Source organism: Podospora pseudocomata, chromosome 3, assembly GCF_035222375.1.
Source record: "Podospora pseudocomata strain CBS 415.72m chromosome 3, whole genome shotgun sequence".
Classification (NCBI taxonomy): domain Eukaryota; kingdom Fungi; phylum Ascomycota; class Sordariomycetes; order Sordariales; family Podosporaceae; genus Podospora; species Podospora pseudocomata.
In genome coordinates, this window is record NC_085887.1 from 2,072,657 (window position 1) to 2,092,614 (window position 19,958).

The 19,958-nt window shown below is 50.5% G+C and overlaps 7 protein-coding genes across 7 annotated transcripts; 3 read left to right on the top strand and 4 right to left on the bottom strand.

Moving 5' to 3' along the window:
• Positions 1-1,394: 1,394 nt before the first annotated feature.
• On the bottom strand, positions 1,395-3,262 carry ATX1 (Cytosolic copper metallochaperone). Its single transcript, XM_062888888.1, has 2 exons — positions 2,345-3,262; positions 1,395-2,209 (listed from the first exon to the last, which is right to left on the bottom strand). The coding sequence occupies exons 1-2, from the start codon at positions 2,472-2,474 to the stop codon at positions 2,040-2,042; spliced, it is 300 nt and encodes a 99-aa protein (XP_062744811.1). The 5' UTR covers positions 2,475-3,262; the 3' UTR covers positions 1,395-2,039.
• Positions 3,263-5,757: 2,495 nt separating this feature from the next.
• QC762_0054240 (uncharacterized protein) lies at positions 5,758-6,249 on the top strand (the record flags this gene model as incomplete). The annotated part of the gene is made up of 1 exon (XM_062883530.1): positions 5,758-6,249. One exon carries the CDS (start codon positions 5,758-5,760, stop codon positions 6,247-6,249), a length of 492 nt encoding a protein of 163 aa, XP_062744812.1.
• A 1,358-nt stretch (positions 6,250-7,607) lies between these two features.
• On the top strand, positions 7,608-8,368 carry QC762_0054250 (uncharacterized protein; the record flags this gene model as incomplete). Its single annotated transcript, XM_062883531.1, has 2 exons — positions 7,608-8,019; positions 8,163-8,368. 2 exons carry the CDS (start codon positions 7,608-7,610, stop codon positions 8,366-8,368), a joined length of 618 nt encoding a protein of 205 aa, XP_062744813.1.
• Positions 8,369-8,573: 205 nt separating this feature from the next.
• On the bottom strand, positions 8,574-9,392 carry QC762_0054260 (uncharacterized protein; the record flags this gene model as incomplete). Its single annotated transcript, XM_062883532.1, has 2 exons — positions 8,574-9,002; positions 9,291-9,392. 2 exons carry the CDS (start codon positions 9,390-9,392, stop codon positions 8,574-8,576), a joined length of 531 nt encoding a protein of 176 aa, XP_062744814.1.
• A 2,826-nt stretch (positions 9,393-12,218) lies between these two features.
• On the bottom strand, positions 12,219-13,909 carry QC762_305940 (uncharacterized protein). Its single transcript, XM_062888889.1, has 4 exons — positions 13,506-13,909; positions 13,249-13,433; positions 12,689-13,137; positions 12,219-12,622 (listed from the first exon to the last, which is right to left on the bottom strand). The coding sequence occupies exons 1-4, from the start codon at positions 13,579-13,581 to the stop codon at positions 12,268-12,270; spliced, it is 1,065 nt and encodes a 354-aa protein (XP_062744815.1). The 5' UTR covers positions 13,582-13,909; the 3' UTR covers positions 12,219-12,267.
• Positions 13,910-14,291: 382 nt separating this feature from the next.
• Positions 14,292-16,730, bottom strand: QC762_305950 (uncharacterized protein; the record flags this gene model as incomplete). The annotated part of the gene is made up of 1 exon (XM_062888890.1): positions 14,292-16,730. The coding sequence occupies one exon, from the start codon at positions 16,728-16,730 to the stop codon at positions 14,292-14,294; it is 2,439 nt and encodes an 812-aa protein (XP_062744816.1).
• A 408-nt stretch (positions 16,731-17,138) lies between these two features.
• QC762_305960 (uncharacterized protein) lies at positions 17,139-19,859 on the top strand. Its single transcript, XM_062888891.1, has 2 exons — positions 17,139-17,904; positions 17,972-19,859. Exons 1-2 carry the CDS (start codon positions 17,703-17,705, stop codon positions 19,612-19,614), a joined length of 1,845 nt encoding a protein of 614 aa, XP_062744817.1. The 5' UTR covers positions 17,139-17,702; the 3' UTR covers positions 19,615-19,859.
• The last annotated feature ends 99 nt before the right edge of the window (positions 19,860-19,958 follow it).

The following is a 19,958-nucleotide window of genomic DNA, read 5'->3' on the forward strand; positions in this document are numbered from 1 at the left end:
AGACATACGGACCTGACATATCAACACAGCGTTCGCTTCTAGAAGTCACAAGTGTGGCACATCCATCTGATGGATAACACCAATCTCGTGAAACACTGGCGATAGGACACCTATACGTGGTACGGTGGGAAGATCACCATCTGGAAATTTCACGCACTGAGCGCCCTTTCGGAAGCCTCCGCCCGTTCTCGGATTTATTTCAGATCTTTATTCCGGGGTAGTCGCAGTAACGACTTCCTAATGGGTCTAGGGTACCTACCTTAGTTGGGATAACGACGTTGGTGGCGTCAACCTCCCACTAGGGCTCTCTCCAGTGATCCCAAGCTGCCCCGTTTTCGACCGCCTACGGATACCGAGGCCACGAGCACCCCAACTGCGGTTGCTCCCTCGCCGGACCCAAGCCTAGACAGCTCGTTCCTGGACCTACCAGAGACAGTGGAAAGACATCGCGACTCGAGCTGGTCAGAACTCTAGAAGCCACACCCCACGCACCCCCAACTGAAACAGCAAGGCTAACGCAAGGGCACAACACCCCTTACCCTTCTCACACACACCACACACGAGCCATGTCGTTATCTTTTTCCACTTCGAGGCAAATCTAAACGCCTCTCATATGCAATCATAATTGCCAAGTTACAGCTCACACTACACGAGGACCGGCCTTCGGCGACAACGGGCGGCGGCGGCTCATTATAAGCGAGGAAATAGATGAAGCCAGTCCCAGGGCAGCATGTACAGAATCTTCCACGCAGATTGAAGACCACTTTCCATCGGTGGGCGTGGCTTTCGGTTCCTTCGGCACTTGAGGGCGGGAAAACCGTGTAGCAATATATCGAACGTTTAGCACCTTGCATTGAACAAGCCGGATTTGTATACCAATACATACACTACCTCCGGAGACCACGAGATAAGTGCAGGATCTGGCACAACCTGACAGACGAGCTTATGCATATACCCATCCGCTACCCGGTTGAAAAGGCGAGTGAGTTACGTATCGGTTGGACTGACCATTTGGGGTAAAACAGTCAACGTGGTCGATCAATATGTTGATGAATAGCCGGCGGTATTAAACGGGATCCACGCATTTTTTCTCCACTGACAACAACCAGATCAAAGGACAAATGTTCCTGACTAGCGGCCAGAACCACCCAGGCAAACTGTGAAGAAAAACCGGCGCTTTTATCCTGACTAAAGGCCCAGCAACCCAAACCGAGGCAGGCCGGTTGGGCGTTAGCCAGGACTCTCGCTCGCCGGTCCACCACCACCATCTCATCCCATCCTACCACTCACTCCCACGCTCATGGCTGCACTAAAAAACCACTTGGACAAGCCACGCCAACCACGAAGGATCCTACCCTGGCTCTGGAAAAGCCTCTAGCCTTGACTGTTGGCTCCCTTGGTTGCAGCTCTAGTTTGTAGCTTACCCATCCGGTAGGGTACCTAGGTGGGTGTGTTGGTCCGGCAGCCGGCCGAGTGACAACGGAACATAGTGGACGACACCACCAACCCAGCCAACAAGGTGCTTACATTAGTTTTGCTGACAAGCATGTGAATATTGGATATTTCTCACGGAGGAGAGAGAGAAAGGGTTTCACAAGGAAAACTTGCGAAGTAAACCAAAAACGGAAAACGGAATTGGAATAGAAAAGTAACAAGTTAAAAAAAGCGAGAGAGAGATTCGTCCCTTGGATGCCACCGTGCGCGCCTGCTTAAATAACAAACATCCTCCTCCTCCAAAAGTCGTGCTCCATGCTGTTGTTGTTGTTGTTGTTGTTGTAGTTGTTGTTGTTGTTGCTGAAAAAGCCATGAGTTTTGCCTGCGATGCTTAATCTGTCCTTTATCATCCACCACCTCTCCTCTTCAACCTAGTCGATGTTCGGCTTCCTTTCTCGTTGGGAACATGATCGGTTCTCCATCCCATAAACCCTCCCCCTCCCTCCTCCCTTCTTTAGTCGTGTGTTCCCCCTCCTTTCTTTCATAACCTCAACTTCGTTTCCCTTGGACCAGAGAAGTGTTCAAAGCTTCCCCAACGAAGAGCTCTACTCATCCTTGGGAACCTCGACGCTCCTCTCCTCGCCGTCGGCCTCGCCCTTTGTGACTTTTTTGCCCGTCTTGGCGATGGTCTTGAGGACTTTTTCGTAGGGGAGAGAGTCCTCTGCGATGACGGTGGCTGTTTGGGTTTCGAGGGAGACGGTATAGGATTTGACGCCTGTAGTTTTTGTTTTTTTGTTCTCTTGTCAGCAAAACTGTTTTCTTGTTGCGGTGTTGGCCGTGGCCCGGGTTTGACGGCGGCGCAAAAGGGGAGAACGTGGGGAGTGGAGAGGGAAAGGGGGGCGCATTTTACCCTCGAGCTTCTTCAAAACCCTGTCCACAGCACCGGAGCAGCCGCCGCAGCTCATGACAATGTTAAAGTGGTACTTGTGCTCCTGTCCGTTAGGGACGTCGGGAGTGGCGGCGGTAGCAACGTCGGCCATTTTTTGTTTTGTTTTTCGGTTCGTTCAACGATGCAAGGAATTAGGGGTGTTGGTGAGGTAATTGGCGTTTTAGGGGTAGGAGTAGCGCGGTACGTTTTTTTGGTTGTGAAAAGGTTTGGAGAAAGAGATAAAACGGGGAAGTGGTGGAGGGTGGTGGGTGGGCACTTGGTTGTGTTATTTAAGGTTGAAGACAACGTGTATTTGGCGGTGGTGGTGGTGGTGGTGCTGTTGCTATATATAACCGCTTGTGTGTGTCTCAGGCACGGAAATGGCGGGAAATTTAACGGGTTGAACGGCGCGCAGCTAGTCTACGTACGCACTTGCACATGAGATGGGAGGGAGGTTTGTGGTTGCGGCGGTAGTGGTTACAAAGCTACGGATGGTACTTGGTTGCGTGAGACGAGATGCGATGGTGGAGGACGGGAGGAAGGGGGGGGGGGGAGGGGAAGGCGGGGCAGAATGATAAATCAAGATGACGCCAGCGGGGAAAAAGGCTCGAGAGACCTGAGAGAGAGACCAGATTGCGATTGCGCCTTTTGTGATTGCGCGCGATGGGAATCTTTGCTGGCTGCTTTAGTTGGTGAGGATTATTAATGTTCCTCTGTGGTGCAAGCTTAAGGTCTTGAGCTCCAAAGCTTGTTCGAGGTATCACATTGCCTTTGCTGAGTACCCCGCTATGAAGACCCCAAATATCAAAAGGCCTTGGACTATCTCGCCAAACGCAATTCCCCCTCTATCCACACCTCTGCCCAGAACTTGAAACATGCTCATATCTGACTCACTTTGAAACAAGGCACAGCTTTGAGGTTGAGATGATTCCTGCCCTATGCATGAGAGCTAACAGTTTCCCATGAAAATAACATGGAGACGTGATACCCGAGTCTGAGCTGGCTGTGTGACCTGCGGACAAAGACACTCCGTGCAATAGGAGGCCAAGCAGTTCGGGAGATGCGATCTGGGACAGACAAAAATGGAGCCGTCGAATGGAGTCAAGTGGACCCAAAAAATGCCAGAAAACATACAACACCAGGATTCCCAAGTGGTCACCCACCTGAGTACTGATCTGGTGATCATGTAGCTAACCTGCGTGGATAGGAGACTGCGGAAAGGGTATATTGTTGACATCGGAATGTGGAAGAACTTGTGCCGCCAAGTAGCTCTTTAACGGACAGGATAGGCCCGTTTTCTACCGTTCTGGACCAAATGATATAAACACCAAGGAGTTGATGTGATGTGGTTGCGCCAACAGGTCCCCAACTGTCATATTGCACACGTGTATAATAATTTATGCAAACGGAAACGACAGTGACCTATATCCTTAAGTGAACCGCCCAGGGCGTGCACGCCATAGGTACACTGCAATAAACCTTCCACCAACGGCGTTGTCACCATGTGCCTGAAACTTATCTGCACGAGGTGGATGATGGGTCACTGAAGCTCCAAGTACTATATTCAAGTGCCCCAAAATGTTAAATAGAAAATACCTAAAACAGATGATGGTTGGTTCCATCCGAAGATCCGAATGCCATTAGAACGGCTTTTAATGAGGTAGTCTTTTTTGGTAAGGTGCTTGCTTACGAGCTGGTCTGGCAGCCACCAGATTCCGTGCGGTTCTATTTTTTTTGGTTGGCCCAGAACAGAAGCGCGAGGCTTCTGAATGTGTCGAGCCACGTTAGTAGGACGGGCTTCAGTCGAGGCATTGGCCAGTCTTACTGGGCAGATAGCCGGGACTTCATTTCGTGGAGTGGTGAGTCCTGCTCCGTCGAAGCACTTGACAAGCATCTGCGCTGCAGAAGCACGTCCGTCCGGGTCGACCCTCGCCATTTCTTGAATAGTGTCTACAGGTGAGCCTGCCGCCGCCGCCGAGACTGCGTAATGAAGATCCTTTAGGGACCTGAACTGTTGTGACTTTTGACGGAATCCATTGACATCCAGCGTCCACAGCATTGTGACGAACAGTGCCCAGATGTCTATCTTTTGCGTCTGGACCTCCCCTTTAAGAACCTCAGGTGCCATATAAAGCGGGCTGCCGGCGAAAGTGGCGGCGTGAATAGCACGATTACAAACTGGGATTCTTCCCAGCCTTGTGACGTGATGTAATCGACGATATGTGGCTGGCATTACATTAGTCTAGCGTATGATGGACCGTGGAATGGATACATACGTGGCTGAATTCGGAAAGAATCTTAACTTCTCGTTTTAAGTGCTTCCGTTGGTTCTTTTCCGATGGTTGTCGCAATATTTTGACAGCTATGAACTTGCCCGAGTCCATATCGATGGCCTTGTGTATGGTTCCGAATTGTCTAACCCCGAGCTCCGTTATTTTTTTATACCGCATTCTTAGTTTCTACAGCCCGGGTGTATGGGGTCTTGTCTCTATTTGAGATGGTAAGACGGTCTTTGACATGTCTACGGTCCGAGCGAGCCGGGGGTTTTCCGTATAATTTTGCGTCTCTCGACGTCTGACCCTTTCCATTGTCTGTGCATGATCTTGATGCTATTTTAGCTCGAACAGGACGAGATTTTGTTTGGTGCTACCCATCCTAACTATATCATTGAGGCCTTCTTGTATAACGACTTTTCGAAGGAGTCCGTGCTGGAATGGGATAGTATTCTTGCCGAAAACCTGTGTCATTTGAGCATGTGATCTGTCGCATAGTATAATCACGTTCGTTTCAGAGTCGATCTCAAAAGAGCATTGGGACTTCGAGATGCTGGAACCTTCTACAAAGATATCAGTCTTCTCCCCCCGGCCTAGGATCGCAAGTGTGCCGCATAACTGGGATCAGGTGTGGCCGATATCGAGAGCAAGTGTGCCGTCGTTCAGTGTCGAGACGAGGTGGTTGTTACAGGGATGTACAACTACTTTTTTCGCCCGCTCGTTGACAGGCTTGAGAGAAAACAACGCGTGAGGATATGATTCAGGACATGGGCGAGACATATCTTAGGAAATTAATCGGGCAGTGAAGTATCGTTGGGAAAAGGGGTTTGGGGCCCACGGCAGGTTAATAAAGTCATGACTTTGGGCTGCTTCAGGTCGCTGGTGGTTGAGGTCTCGATTTTTTGGGGGAAGGTTAGAGAGCTAACCATACACCACCGCACTGTGTCGCACCCGCAAGTGCGCCAAACCAATGGGTTCTGTGCCTATGTATGGGTGTACCCACTAGACGGTGGCCCACCCCCCACGGCTAAGTCTTTTTTTCTCGAGGACTTCTCAATGATGGCTTGTTGCTAGCTTCGGAATCTCGACATTTTACTCTCGCTGAGACAACCGACAGACATCATGGCCGATTGCATCCGAGGTAATAGTGTGTCTGTAGTGAAAGCAGCTCTGGCAGCACTTGTCGATGATCCCGAGCAACTCGATCGTACAAGGAAACGCTTCATGGCTTCTCCGCCATCAGACGCGCTCCAGTCGCATGACTCCACCCGATCCGAGAGCCCTGATGCTCCTAACGAGGAACAACAACGTCGCGATAAACGTCAACTGCAGTTGCTCGAAAGGACTGCTTCGCTTCCTGACAAGCAACTAAGTGACCAGGTTTTTGAAGAGGAGAAGCGGATTATCGAAACTGTTGAACATCAAAAACTTCACGCGCCGGTTAGTACAAGCCATTACAAACTTACGAAAGAAGCTGTCAGAAAGAGGTGGGTTAAGCAGGGAATTTGGAACAACAAGTGGAATGATATGGCTCAGGGACGGTGGAAACATGAAGAACCATTGGATCTTTCAATTGAACCCGAAGCCCGAGCCGAAGAACAGGCCAAAACCTGACCTCTTCTCGCAGAGGAAGGCTGAACAAACACCGGGGCGACAAACGAGTGACGAAGAGATACGATGGGCCGTTGAACGACGGGACTATAGGGGAGCGCGAACGCGATGCAATACGCCCATTTCATCAGTTTATGTACCAAATATCAAAGGAGCGCGAGCGAGTCTTACATAAGTTAGAAGTTAGAGAAGTTGCTACGTCGGTCCCTCCCGATGTCAACACAAGGGCCTTGCCGTTCGCCAGCCCGGGGGCCAAAGGCTGGTGCTCGAAAAGGGATGTATTTCTATCCGCACCACGACTGTCATCCTCAAGGGGATCCACGTGGGTAGGGGCGGAACCATCGTCAAGAACCCCCTCCTCTAGAGGCCGCTCGTGCTTCCAGGATATTCCAGGTAGCATATCCCATGTCGTGTCCCAAATGCCCCTCTTAGTCCAGATCTCTTTGACTGTCTCGTAGGTACAGCAATCTCTCTCCACACCACACCCAGCGCATCGTAACTGAAAACAGGCCGTCCACTCCTTAATAACGCAGGGCCTAAGACGGGGTAAGGGAAACAAATGCTCTGGGGCCGAGCAGGCTACAGTGACGGAGAAATCTCTTAGACCCGTCAGCCCGTCAAAGGTGTCCAAAAAACGACGTATGCATAGGAAATAATGCGTAAGATAGAGTAGATGATAGTTATCCTAACCATACTGTTGATATTTAGTTTACATGTCTTTATCTGGGCAGGAACAATGGTAGGAAGGTATATGTGTTTATCCGCGATTCCTCCCTCATTCGCTCTAGTTGGAACATCATTCCTGTACATATAAGACTTTTATAGAGATAGGAACCTTAACCGCTATGCTAAGGCTCCGGAGGCGCTCCACGATTGGTCGACAACATTGGATCCCAGGCGTTCACAGCCATCCATCACTCCATCTCAAGACCTTCTTGCCAGACACATAACCAGGACCTCACTCTCCCCCGTTCTCATGCCATGGCCCACACTCGAGCCCAGAAGGCGCTTTTATCGCCGGCATCAAATAACCAAGGTGCTTTATTCTTTGCAGTGCCAAAGGATCTTTTTGACACTTGCAGGAAATCGACCCAGGGGCATCCGGCCGCCTAAAGGTAGCTCTCGAAAGTGCGCAACCAGGCGCGCCGAGCACAACCGCCCGCATCCAACCACGCCATCTCTACAAGTACGATTTCTCTGATTTATATAATATGGCTTACAAGCTAAGTTGGGCACAGGATTCACAGGATCCACCGGCGTCTGCCCAGAGCAGAGGCCGCAAGCGCAAGCAATCAGAGGAAAAGAGCGCGCCATACCGGGACCAGCGTTATAAGACCCTGCTCGAGGTCAAAGACAGCTACATGATTGAAGCTTCATTAGATTTAGCCAGCGCCAGCAAGGCTCTTTGTCGGTCTCTCCTGGAGAAAACGCAGCCAGTCCCCGGCGATACACTCTTCCGCAATGATATCTTTAAAACGATATGCGAGAATATACATAATAAAAATGAGGCGCGAGTTATTTTAGACATCCACCGGCTTATTGTTCCTTCAGCTGAAATTCTTGCAGCATTTGGTGCAAAACACCTTAACATCCTAACAGAGAGCGTTAACGAAGGGTGGAATAGCTCGATCTCTTTCACTAACACCCGTCCACAGCCTGATTATTCCGTTGGGTTTAAACGAAATGCATTTACTAAAGACCAGCTCGCTAAGCTATCGCCATTCATTAGCAATTTTATCGCTGGAGATCAGTCTTTCTTCATGGCTACATACTGTATGTACTTCCCGTTCCTAACCTGGGAGGTGAAATGCGGCGCCGGGACACTTGATATTGCAGACCAGCAGAACGCCCACAGCATGACCTTTGCGGTACGTGGGATTGTCGAGCTTTTCCGTATTTCTACGGCCACTACCCAGTAATAACTGGGGAAGACATCAGCTACTACCGGCATCTCATATGTGTTTTTAGCTTTATCGAGCTTGACGGAAAGGACAAATGGACGGCATATCAGTTTACAAGGAACCTCTACGACATATGGGTGCCTAAACATTTCGAGAACATCTGCTCTGCCATCGATCAGTTGCCGTCAAATTTGGACTTTGATGTCCCCACCACTTTCTGAGGCGACCGGGCTTTCCCAGGATTTCAGCCAGTCGAGTACCGCCGAGCAGCAAGCGGCCATTCCAGACACTTCATTTAGTGGGGCAAAGAGGAGGAAAGGCCAGCAGTTGGCAGGCTGATAATTAGGAATTCCATTCTATAATGTATTTAATGCGTGACTGCCGGCCCTGTTGCGTTTAAAAGAGTAGAAATTGGCTGCCTCGCCCTTATCCTTCTTCCCAACTCCCTTTTCCCCTCCACCGCTCCTTTTCCACCGCTCCTCCCTGTCCCCCCTCGTCACCCTCGTCACCCTCGTCACCCTCGTCACCCTCGTCGTCATCAACGCTGAACTCATGAATCGACGAGTTATACCGTAGCCATTTTCTCGAACTGGCAATCTTGTGTCCCAGCCACAATACGCGCTCCTTGCGCTCCTCGGCCGTGAAAGGAAAGTCAACGTACTTCTCGTCATCGTCGATCTTCTCGTTCGAGAAGAAAGTATTAGGGGACACTCTGTCCGCCCATGTAAGTCCTCGCATGGCGTAGTCTTCGGGCAATGGCCTCTGAAACTCAGTTCTAGGCAGAGCGCTTTCTTCAATGCGACTATAGTTTTTATAAAAGCCAAGCAATGCATTCATCATCGACACAGTGCGTTTCTAAGGGAATTATTATGCCACATAACAAATAGCTTCTGGATAGAACGTAACGTGATAAACAAAAACGAGAGTAACGTAAAGAAATAAAATAAAAACGCTAGGGTTATTATCCCGGCGTAGAACAATATCATAAGTTTTACAAAAGAGCTTAAGGATGTTAACAAACTCTTCAGGGGCGGGAGAGTCGATTTCGCTTCCCTACATTAGCTAATTTCAGGCTTCATCGTCGTCCCAGCAGGGCTGCTTCATAGCTTTCGCAATCGGGCTTACTTCACTACTATAGCCTACTAAGCTGCAGTAGTTTGCAATACCCATATAATATCTAGGCTCGAGCCACTTAAGACCTGATTGAGTAATATAGCCGTTTAGGGACTGGAGGAAGTCATCCATAGCTAAAGGCAAATTATCCATCTACTTACCACTGAAAAAGAGAGTATAAACACTAACGAATTCAAACTCGGCGACTAAGAGTTTGGAATAAAATGAATAGGGCTTTAAAGCCATAATCGGGCCGAACAGAGTCAATATACTCTCGCGAGCAGGGCCGAAAGAAATTGGGACGCAAAGGGACTTCATGTAATGATAAAGCTACTAAAGGGCATTAGGAGCGGGCTAGAATAGCCAAATGGTAATATAACCGCCCAGTCGTTGGAGCCTTATTAGAGACCTTGGAACACCAATGACGGCCTACAGGAGTCCAGTGCTCTCTGTCCCAAATATCGTCCTCTTCGATAGCCATTCTATAACGCCCAAGGTCGCCGAGACACTCTACCCAAGGTATCCTCAAAAGCCGGCACAGCCTCGTAGAGAAGCGCCATCATTAAATACGCAAGGTAAATAAACATCAACATATGCTCCAAGCTTACCGGGAGCCGATCATTTTGCGAGTTGTGACCACTATCAACCTCTATGCATTTGCTCTCCACCCTGACCAGGCCAGCGTAGATTCCTTTCACTTCAGCAACCAGCTGGTCGTGGGAGATTGGTCCAGTGTCTGGTTGCTTGATGAGTCCAGTTTTTTTGCACGGGAGCTCCGAGATGTTGAAGGTGGTCGGCGGTGGGAAGTGGGGGCTGGTGTAGAGGAAACCCGTGAAACATGTTGTCGAGATACCGCGAGTCTTGGATCTCTTCGGAGGGGAGCTGGGTCGTTCAGATAACTGTGTGGAGGATAGTACGGCGTCTGGCCCGGCTCTGGGTTAATTAATGTGAGCGAGCACGTAGTGGGTACTGCAGAGGTACATACCGTTCATTTGAAGTGACATCTTTCTTTGCTGATCGCCGAAGATGTGTAAAATCCATTAAATGGTGCGATAGTGGGGCGAAAGAAAATATGGAAAATCAAAGATATTATTGACGTAAATATAGGCTTAGCATATTAACACAACAGCATATGCAAAGGAGCTTTGAGTTGTTGGAGTTTTTGACCAGGCTTCAGTGCCCCCAACCACCATGGCGATGTAAACAGCTTCCTAAAGCGGCAACTTCTGGACGCCTTATGGTTCGCATAAGTCGCTCGCAGAGTAGCCGCATTTTTGGCACCGTGGGGAAGGTCCTATCTCTGGGTCTACCTTCGGAGGCGTAAGATGGGAGAATAACTTCACCTATCCGATGCAAGCGGCATCCTCATCTCTTGACAAGCCAGCTAAAAGCGTTTCGCTATCCCTAGGACAGGCCTGTCTCCGAACAAGAGCAGAAGATTGTTGAAACGGCAAACTGGACAACACCACTAGGCTGCCCCTAGAGACGCAAACCCCGACCATCCAGTCATCTCCTTGCCCTTTTCTTTTTTTGCAGACAGCGATGCCATCCACATCTAACCAAGTGACTGAGATGACAGCAGTGCCACCCTGCCCTGTTTGAATTTCCTGACTCACATCACCATGCACAAAAGTCTACATGATTTCAAGTGTTTCTTTTGCAGCCGGGCCTGGCTAGCTAGCGGTGATTAGTCTCCTACTATCTACTGGCCCGGGGCAAAAATGCTGATGAATTCTCTAAGATATGCAAGACCCCAGCGGATGCGACATGGACGCCACTGCAATCCGGGGAGCAGATCTCTGTCATGACCGTGGCCCTCTATCGTGCCTGCGGCAAATGGGGCTAATGCGGTGAAAATCATATCTGGGATGAGGTCGCTGAACTCAATCTTTTTCGCGAGGTTAAAAACCCTTGTGTTGGGCTTCCAACCACACACCATCAAACTTCGCTGCAGCCGCGCCAGCCAGGTTGCAGCCATATATAGGCCCTAGCATCATTAACGTAAATTTCTGTCCACCTTGCAGAGCCCCATGATTGGCTTATTTTGATGCAGTGATTCAGAGTCCAATCATACCGCTTCGTCTTTCTCACCTCTTTTTGCTATGCTGGCCTGCATCCTGGCCTACATTTTGCTTTCCTGGCCTACTTGCCATGCTCGCCAGGTGCGTGGTGGGTCTAGCTGTCCTGGTTGTCCAGGTCTTCTATGTTAGCGCTCTTGTTCCACATTAGCCACAACGTCCGGTCGGACAGCAAACCTGAAGCCTGGGATCTTGGCCATGATGTGAAAATCTGTGGTTTGTTCGACAACTCTAAACGGAAGCCCCGAAACAAAGCTGAAATGCACCGTCAGTAAACATATCGGCCTCGCCGGTGAAAGCCGTAGGTTTATCTTTGTCTTCATTTATACCATCAATTGTAACAGCAAAGTTCGTTCACCTACATGCAGTAAGTACAAGTCAACAGCACCTAGTAAGAGCCATATTTAATAGGACAGCATTCCAGGTAAATTTTAGGCGTGAGCTAGTACAGAAATATGGGAGGAACAGTGCAGGCTCAACAAGAGGTGCAGAGATATAGGCGGAAGCTTCTAAAGGGCGAGATGGAGCAGGGCACTAATACAAAGGGAAGCTCGATTTCTGGTACAACCTGAAGTGGAAAGAGCTGCAAAGCTTCATATCAGAGAGACTCCGCAGAGAAAAGTTCGGGCGGCCTGGTGGAGCCGTGTACTGCGTAAGATTGTTCGTGCTCAGCCAAAGGCAAAGGACGAATATAGACGGTATAATTAGGAGAATCAGTCATACGTTATGTTTTAATACTCCTTGAGGCTTCGATCCTTCAAACTGCAGTGATCGTCTCGATAAATCTATAGAGATCGATCACTATTTTCAATCTGAGTGGTAGAGAAGAATGCCGACGATGGTCCATTGACAGCGACACAATGCAGAAATGGTTCAAGTGCCTCCCTAATATTCTTCAATTGTTATTGCAAGCTATCCAACTTTGTATTTTACTCTCGCTCTCCATTTACACTCAGATGATACGTACCCAGGTGGCGAAAGCCAAGGTCTGACGGTAGCGCTGTGGATGGGACTGGCACTAGGAGCTCCCGTCGAGTCTCGGTAACCTGGGCAGAGGTTGTCGGCAGTGGTGGTGGTCCATAGCCGTTGTCGAGGGGCTCAGTGGAAGAAGATCTCGACGGAAGACTCTCGCGTACGGCTAGGGACCGGTGATATCGTGAAGACAGAACCACCCCCGCCCGCCTCACCATTTCAATCTTGCCTAGTTTCCAATTCATTGCCTCAGCGGCGCGCCACGGGACCTGCATTTCCTTTGCCCGTATGGTCCACATCTCGGATTTGAGCCTGAAGTTTGTAAGCGTTCTTTTGCCTTCAATACTCTATTAGTCAGAAAAAGGGGCCGGTAGTTACCTCTCGTATTTCCTTGCAAACGAATTCTTACGCTCTTCATCCCACCTAGGCTGCTCCAAATAGTTTTGGTAATGAAGACGGCAACTGACAGAGCTCCGTCCTGGAAGGAGCTTCGAGATATCGTCCCATTCATTCCCTTGGCCCCGGAGGTTGATAATCTTATTATCCTCCTCAGTAGACCACTTGCATTTTTCTGGTGTCGGCAATTCGGATGGCGGCCTGCAGCGCTTGTTACTCGAACGCAATACCGAAGTCGGAGTTGACGCCGGAGGGATTTCAGGTACCACAAAGCCAAATCGCGAAGACAAGGAGGGGGCCGAGGCGGAGGGGGCCTGCTGGGTAGGTGACACAGTCGACTCATTAGAGTCGGTGTCGATTAATGGCATGATATCCAGGATGATGGTGTATGAATGCTGATATATTCTTTGATGCAAGCAAGATGTTGAGATCTAGAGTTGGGATTTTGCTCTTGTCTGCAGTGGAAAGATTGTCGACTGAAGAAGAACCAGGCTAGGGCTTATGACGGAGAAAGGCAGCGTTTCAGGACACAGTTCATGTACCATATGTGCGGTTATTATGTATTGTTTTTCCTTCTCCTCTTCTGCTGAGTCAAGGGTCGGAGCGTTGATGATAGACCGAATCACATAATTTTCGAGAAATGCTTTGCAAGCATCTCTCGCAACACGACAGTTGCGGCAGAGATCGACCCAGATACTGTCGGCTTGGATATCAGTGTGCTCAACAACTTCACGGTTCCAACTAGTTCCAGGAGAATTAGACCAAAGCATTAACGAACAAGAATCGCCGTACAGCTTACCTGCACCATAACCGCTAACACCAGAGGCGCTTACTTTCGACTCTGGGATAAATATTGCGTGATGAATTGCTATCATTACCAGCAGTAGTACTGGCGCGGCGCTCTTTAGCGTATACTTTAAGAAGCTGTTGAGCCCCTCGACGTCTCTCTTCCAAGTTCCATTTAGAATATATATGTACCACCGAAATGCAGAGGGTAAAGAGGCAGGGAAAAAAAGACGAGGAGGGAAACGAGCAGATATAATAGATAGGGAAGGGCACTTTGTAGTAAAACCGCGCTGCAGTTCACAAATATCAAAGGTATGCCCCCTGGCCCGCGCAAATACGGGTTGGTGGCCATGATTGAAGACTGCGGCGTGGGGGGAAAAAAAATAGGTGGTAGGGGTGAAGCCAACAAGACGGTGCTGCCCGTTGGGACTTCTGAAAATGGTGGTGTTGAGCCCTTTTCTGGAGGTCAAAACGTCGGCGGGGTGACTCAGCGAAAAGAAACGGGGCGCTGGCTCACCCGACAGACAAGAACCCGGTCAGCTGTTTGACTAGGGGAGAGCGGACGGGATCCCGTGTTTTCAACTGCCTATGGTCGTATGTGACGGTTTGGGTCTGAATCAGACTACATATCTGGAGTCTGAAGTCCGTCTGCAAAGCATTGGTGATGGTATCTTATCAGTGCCACTTCGTTTGCTCGCAATACCGTTGTATCGATCCATGATATCGAATTCAAGGCTCAATTGACTCTGTTCTCGTATGTATACAGACTGCATCATGATGTCTATTAACCATGTGCTTGTTACTGACCTTGAGCCTGCCCCTGAGCCTGCCCCTGTCCCTGACCCCTATCCACCATCTCGGGGTCCTCAAGCGCCGGCATCTCCTCATCAGTATCCTCTTCACTCTCCTCCTCATCCTCCTCATCCGACATCCAAGCCCCCGGCATCTGAACAGGAGGATACCCCACCCTCATCCTCATATACTCCATAACCTCCGCAATACTCGGTCCTTCCCCAAACGCCCCCTCCCCATCAAAGTCCTCCCGATCCGTCCACTCCGCCTCCTCATCATCCTCCTCATCAACGCCAAACGCAAGGTCATGCCTCGTCCGCCCATCCCAGTTACCCCCAAACTCGGTGGTATCCTCATCATCAGAATCATCATCGTCATCGTCGTCGTCGTCGTCCTCCTCCCCATCCTCAACCGTAGCCTGGAACGGTCCTCGCGGCTGTTGTCCCTGTCCAGCGGCACCCCCATCCCCAGCAGCGCGTGGTCGGACCCTACCCATCAACGCGTTAAAGAAGCCCATTATCCCGCCTCCACCGCCGTCATCAACCTCGAGCATAGCTTCGAGTTCCTCCTGGGGCATCTCGGCTAGCAACCGCTCGGCTGCCGCCCGCATCCCGGCTTCTCTGCGAGGGTCCATTTGGGTGCTAAACAGGCCTCGCGTAGCAATGGAATCGGGTTTCCAGGGTAGTTTTTGAATCTCGCTGCTAAAAATGTTGTCTACTGCCGCTGGTGGCAAGGGGTCGAACTCAAAGTTCGGAGAAGCATCGTGTAGCAGCTTCCTTGGGACGAGGGCCATGAGGGACGGCGTACTGTCGAGGTAAATGAATCTTGCTACTGCGAGCGTTGGCTCTGGGCTCTGGGGACATCTGTAGACGTCTTTCTGGAGGAGCTTCTTAGCCTTGTCTGCTGCTGATTTGAGGAGGGAGATGGCGTTGGGGTTGTTCCAGAGGTCCTTGGAGATATGAAGGTAGAGCTCTATATAAAGTTTGTCGTCATCGTTCCGCGGAGTGTGACCCCAGATGGACTGGGGAGTATCCAGGCTGAGAGCGGAAAACAAGGCGCAGTAGAGCCAAGGCAGAGTCTCGATGTTCTTGACGAGGGTCTCGTGCGCCGTGTCGTAGTCATCGAGCTGGAGGTAGGCTAAGGGGAGAGTATGGAGAGGATACAAAACCGCATCCGGCCACCTGGAAGCGAGGGCATCGCAAAACTTGACAAACCACTCCGCCTCGCGGGATCGAAGCGCAAGAACGGGCACCCAGTTGAGCAGGGCGTAAGGGTCGTCGTGGTTGAGGCTCAAGTACAACTTAGACCATTCAAGGGCGGTTCGATAGGTGCCCTTGAGAATGAGCTTCTGGATCAAGTTGTAGCCAGCGAGGTAGAACTGTCTGTTTTCAGGCCTGGCAAAGTTGATCCTGGCTTTGCCCTGTTCAAGTTTGCGGCGGAAATCACTAAGCGTAACGCGGCCAAAGGTGAAGAGAGCACGCTCAATGAGATCAGCAGCGAGAGCTGAGTTCTGGTCCTGTCGGGCAACCTTACTGCCCTGAATCAGAGACGACACATGGTATGGGTTCCGGTGCAAGAAGTGGATGATCTGCATGGGGTCTCCCATCTGGACAAGCTGAAAGAACGACCCCTCAAGATCGTCGTAGGCCTTCTCGTGGGCAAACGTGAACTCGACCACATCAGGTGTGCCTTCGCTGAGGCGCTTCATGATCAGCCCCTGAGCCGCACCCCTAGGCCACGACTTTTTGCCCTCGATGAAAGGGTTGGTGCGGAGGAGCGTCTCAAACATGCCCGGCTTCGTCGGCCCCGAGCGACGTGGGTCGGTGGCAACAGCACTTAGGTATGTCTCGAGATCAAGATTCTCTGGCAGAAGTCTCTGTCGGGTTTCCTGGCGTTCCTCCACCTGGGCGAGATCCATAGCCTTGCCGAACAAACGGCGCATCTCGTTCGCGGCCTTGAGATGTCGGCTGTCGATCTTCAAGAGGTCGTTGAGCTGGTCGTCCGGGTTTTGTTTCGATGAGCTTGCCGCTGATGCAGCGCCGGCCCGTTGCTTTTTGGCCTTGATGTTGAGCTCTTTGAGTGCCTTCTCGAGCTCATCCTCCCTAGCCTTGGGGCGCTCTGCTGCTGGGGTTTCTGATGGTTGCTTTCCCTTCTTCTTTTTCTTCTTCTTGGACTTCTTCTTGGCAGCTTCGGCCTGTGGACTGGCAACTTCCTTCTCTACCGGTTTTGATGGTTCTGATTCCTCGTCCTCATCGTCGTCGTCGTCGTCGTCGTTGCCGTTACCCATGTCCCCGAGCGCTGCGAAGGAGAACATGTTGCCGCGGGGCTTCGCCACTACCTCCTCCTCCTCCTCCCCGCTGGTCTCTTCTTTTGTCTCAGGGCCTTCATTCTGTGAGTTCAAGAGTTCTTGCTGCTTTCGCAGCTTGCGTAATTGTCGACTCGCCATTTTTGTGGTTTGATGAGAAGAGGTTGTTCTGTCGACAGCGAGTGAGTTGCCGACAGTTGGCTAAACTGATGAAAGACATAAAAGTGGAGGGGTAAGCAACAAGTATGGCGGGGCAGCACCCAATCTTTGATGGCAGCCACCAAAGCAAAGCAAGGTTGTTCAGTTGCGATGCTGACGCTTGTAAATTGGCTAGCTCGGAGTGATACTGTCAGATGTATTGGATTTCACTCTTCTGGTTTCACCCTTCTGCTTTTGCACGGCGAAGGCGAAATGGAAGGAAGGCGGTTTGCCGATGGAGTCATCGCCGTCTTGAAGATGCCACTACGCACTGTACGATGCACTGTGTTTGGGAGCTCTTTCATGATCGACAGGAACATGACATAAACCACAACTGTAGCCAACCTCCGATGGGGGTTGACACACTCATACTTCTACATCTTTTACATCTCTGGTCTCGATGTTTAATTGATTACAGCAATAGCTGTGTTCAATACCCAGTACCTATCCTCTTGGCTCCAGACAAATGTTCGCAACTTCGCTGGCTGGCTCCAGGTCTGGACCTCTCAAGGCTCCTGCCTCCATGGACCAGCGTATCAAGCTCTCCTCTCCGTTGCAGCTGAGTGGTTGACATTGGCCATTGTTCAGAGACACCATGCATGGCGTCGCTAGTCTGATACCCGTCTGCTTGGGCCTGGGCTCTCTTGTCGCCAGCCTCGAGGGGCTGAGAATACCCCTGCAGGCTCAACCTTCGGTGTTGATATGCTGAGGGGTTTGGAAATGCGGTGGGCAAGTCTTCCTATTTGGTCCCTTTCTCTCCGTCTCTTTCTTGCAGCAACCGATTGCTTCCAAATCCCATCTTTTTGAAGTGGTAATTCTCTCCATTTTGTCCGCCAAACTTTCGAGGTTGGCCTTTCACTTACGTTTGTCCGTCTGAATCACCCGACCGGCTAGCGGGCACAGTCGCTCGCTTCCATGTCTGCCCAAAAGTACGATGATAGCAGGTTCACACGCCGGGCGTGTGTGACTGGTTTGGTCTTGTGTTGGTTTGTTGCTGTAGGCAGTATCATCGGAGGTGGACTATGTCTCTACAAGGAGATCCGCGATGACGATTCAATCCGGATCGACTTGTCCAACAGATGGAGAGAGCTTCTCCCTCTCGGACTGAACATATTCAGTAGGTTGTCGCAAAACTCCTTCCCTGGCTGGTACTGCAGGACAGCTAACCACAGTCTGACTCAAAGTTACCCTACTCAACGATAGCATGGGATACATCCATGCCGTTGCTCTCCGTTGGTCCCTCATAAGAGAAGGGAGCCTAGACTTCAACTCGAACCTGCGTCTACTCACATTCTCCAAGAAAAGTCCCCCAAACGGTTATATTCCCAACTTTCTCTACCTTTTCGGAATCATACTCGCCTACGGTGCTACATCTGTCATATTCTTGAGCCTTAACCCCGAACTCGCCCGTCTGCTAGGCAAGTCCTACGAAATCACCGACACAAGGGGTGTCCATCTAAACGGCATTGCTCTCATTATTCTTGGCTGCGGCTTTCTCCTCCAAGCCGCCGTTACCAACTGGGCCTTGGCGGGTACTAAGATTCCCACATGGAGCTCGAACCCGCTCATCATTGCGAACACGTGCATGAATCATGATACCGAACACTACCAGGTTATGCCTCGCCAAGGCCGCTGTATGATGGGAGTTCACCTGGCAGGGAATGACATCAAGGCCATCCGACCTACTCGAAAGCAAAGGCCAATGATTACAGCACATCCCCATGTCCGCCGTGTGTTGTATCTCTTGTGGGCTCTTCCAATCCTGAGCGGCGTTTGGGGAGGCGGTGTCTACGGTTACCTCTTACGTGGGAGTAAAAATGGGATCTTTGGGCGGTCATGGAGTCTTCTCCCAGAGTTTCCACCTCACATAGACGAGAACTGCCACACTAAGCAATGTACTGACGGGACATCAGTACTGAACCTGGGCTGGAGTACCTCCGGTGGTGCGGCTGGTACAACGGGTGGCGTCTTCCTCATCATTGCGATCCAATCTGTGGTCACTCTCTCTCTTCACTGTGCTGAACTGATCGTGAATCTTTCACGGGACGAAGGCATATACAGGAAGCTGATCGGACCAAGAGGCACCAACGGGCACTTCAACTCAGTCGTGGAAGCCTTCACCTCATGGCAAACAATTTTTTTGTTTACTCTCAAATCCGGTGTTCACTGGATGTTCGGTTTGGCTATTAATCTCCAATTTCAGCTGGGGGTCAACATGTACCCCTCACAAATATTTTACTTTGGTGGCCTAACTTTGGTGGCCGCCTTGTTTGGTTTGCTCCTGTCTTTGCAGCGCCCATCAGGTTACTTGCCGCCAACATACGGCCACATCCAAACTATCGCCGACATTATTGACGAATGGGCGGATTCTGGATGCATGTTTTGGGGTGAGAAGGGTCCACATTACACCGGAACAAGCACCAAGCGGCTCAAACAACCCGATCCAAACGTTGAGTACGGGGGAATGAAGAAGGGCGACGGCCAAGGGAGTCACAGTGACGATATCACGGAGATACCTCTTGAAACCTTCAGTCCAGCCAGTCTGGTAGCCTCACCACCAATAGACCAGAGCTTTGGTTATGTCTCTCCGGTTGTTCAGACACCTCCTTCGGCAAATGCTGCCTGGGGCCAGCCGTGGCAACAACAGCAGGGTCAATTCACGTATGCCCAGTGGACTAATCAAGATCCACGGCACCAATACCAGCACATCCAGCAGCATCAGACGAGCTACGACAGTCTCAACAGCAGGTTCTCGGGACAGACTGGGTATTCGGGGTATAGCAACCAGAGCACACAACCATTCCTGCACAATTGTAGGAGCTATTAGAATCCTCAAGGCGGAGTCGGTTATTGTATGAGTAACACATGGTTTTCTTTGGCCTGGGAGCACTCGTAGGAGTTTTTGGCTTGGGGTTGGATATCAGATTTATGGTTAAGCATTGCGGCTGGAAATGGCGGAAAGGGCTCCTTGGGTAATGTTCAGATTGGCGTGGATTGGCTTTGAAAAGTTCTACCGAAAATAAAGCATATCTATCATGAATTAAAATTTATATATCATGAATCTTCTGAGCAAATTTTCGACCTTTTGCTCAGTTCTGCACCTCTGTTGTAGAGTGTCTATGCGATATGGCGGACTGGAACAAGGCTGACCCCAACGCCGGTGGGTATACG

What these genes read in the sequence shown, in the direction of transcription:
- ATX1 (XM_062888888.1), bottom strand. Translation starts at nt 2,474, where the DNA reads ATGGCCGACGTTGCTACCGCCGCCACTCCCGACGTCCCTAACGGACAG. An exon ending in GGTTTTGAAGAAGCTCGAGG is followed by an intron (nt 2,210 to 2,344) that starts GTAAAATGCGCC and finishes CAAAAACTACAG; the next exon opens with GCGTCAAATCCTATACCGTC.
- QC762_305940 (XM_062888889.1), bottom strand. Translation starts at nt 13,581, where the DNA reads ATGATAGCAATTCATCACGCAATATTTATCCCAGAGTCGAAAGTAAGC. An exon ending in TGTTAGCGGTTATGGTGCAG is followed by an intron (nt 13,434 to 13,505) that starts GTAAGCTGTACG and finishes GGAACCGTGAAG; the next exon opens with TTGTTGAGCACACTGATATC. An exon ending in TTTGCAAGGAAATACGAGAG is followed by an intron (nt 12,623 to 12,688) that starts GTAACTACCGGC and finishes TACAAACTTCAG; the next exon opens with GCTCAAATCCGAGATGTGGA.
- QC762_305960 (XM_062888891.1), top strand. Translation starts at nt 17,703, where the DNA reads ATGTCTGCCCAAAAGTACGATGATAGCAGGTTCACACGCCGGGCGTGT. An exon ending in TCTCGGACTGAACATATTCA is followed by an intron (nt 17,905 to 17,971) that starts GTAGGTTGTCGC and finishes TCTGACTCAAAG; the next exon opens with TTACCCTACTCAACGATAGC.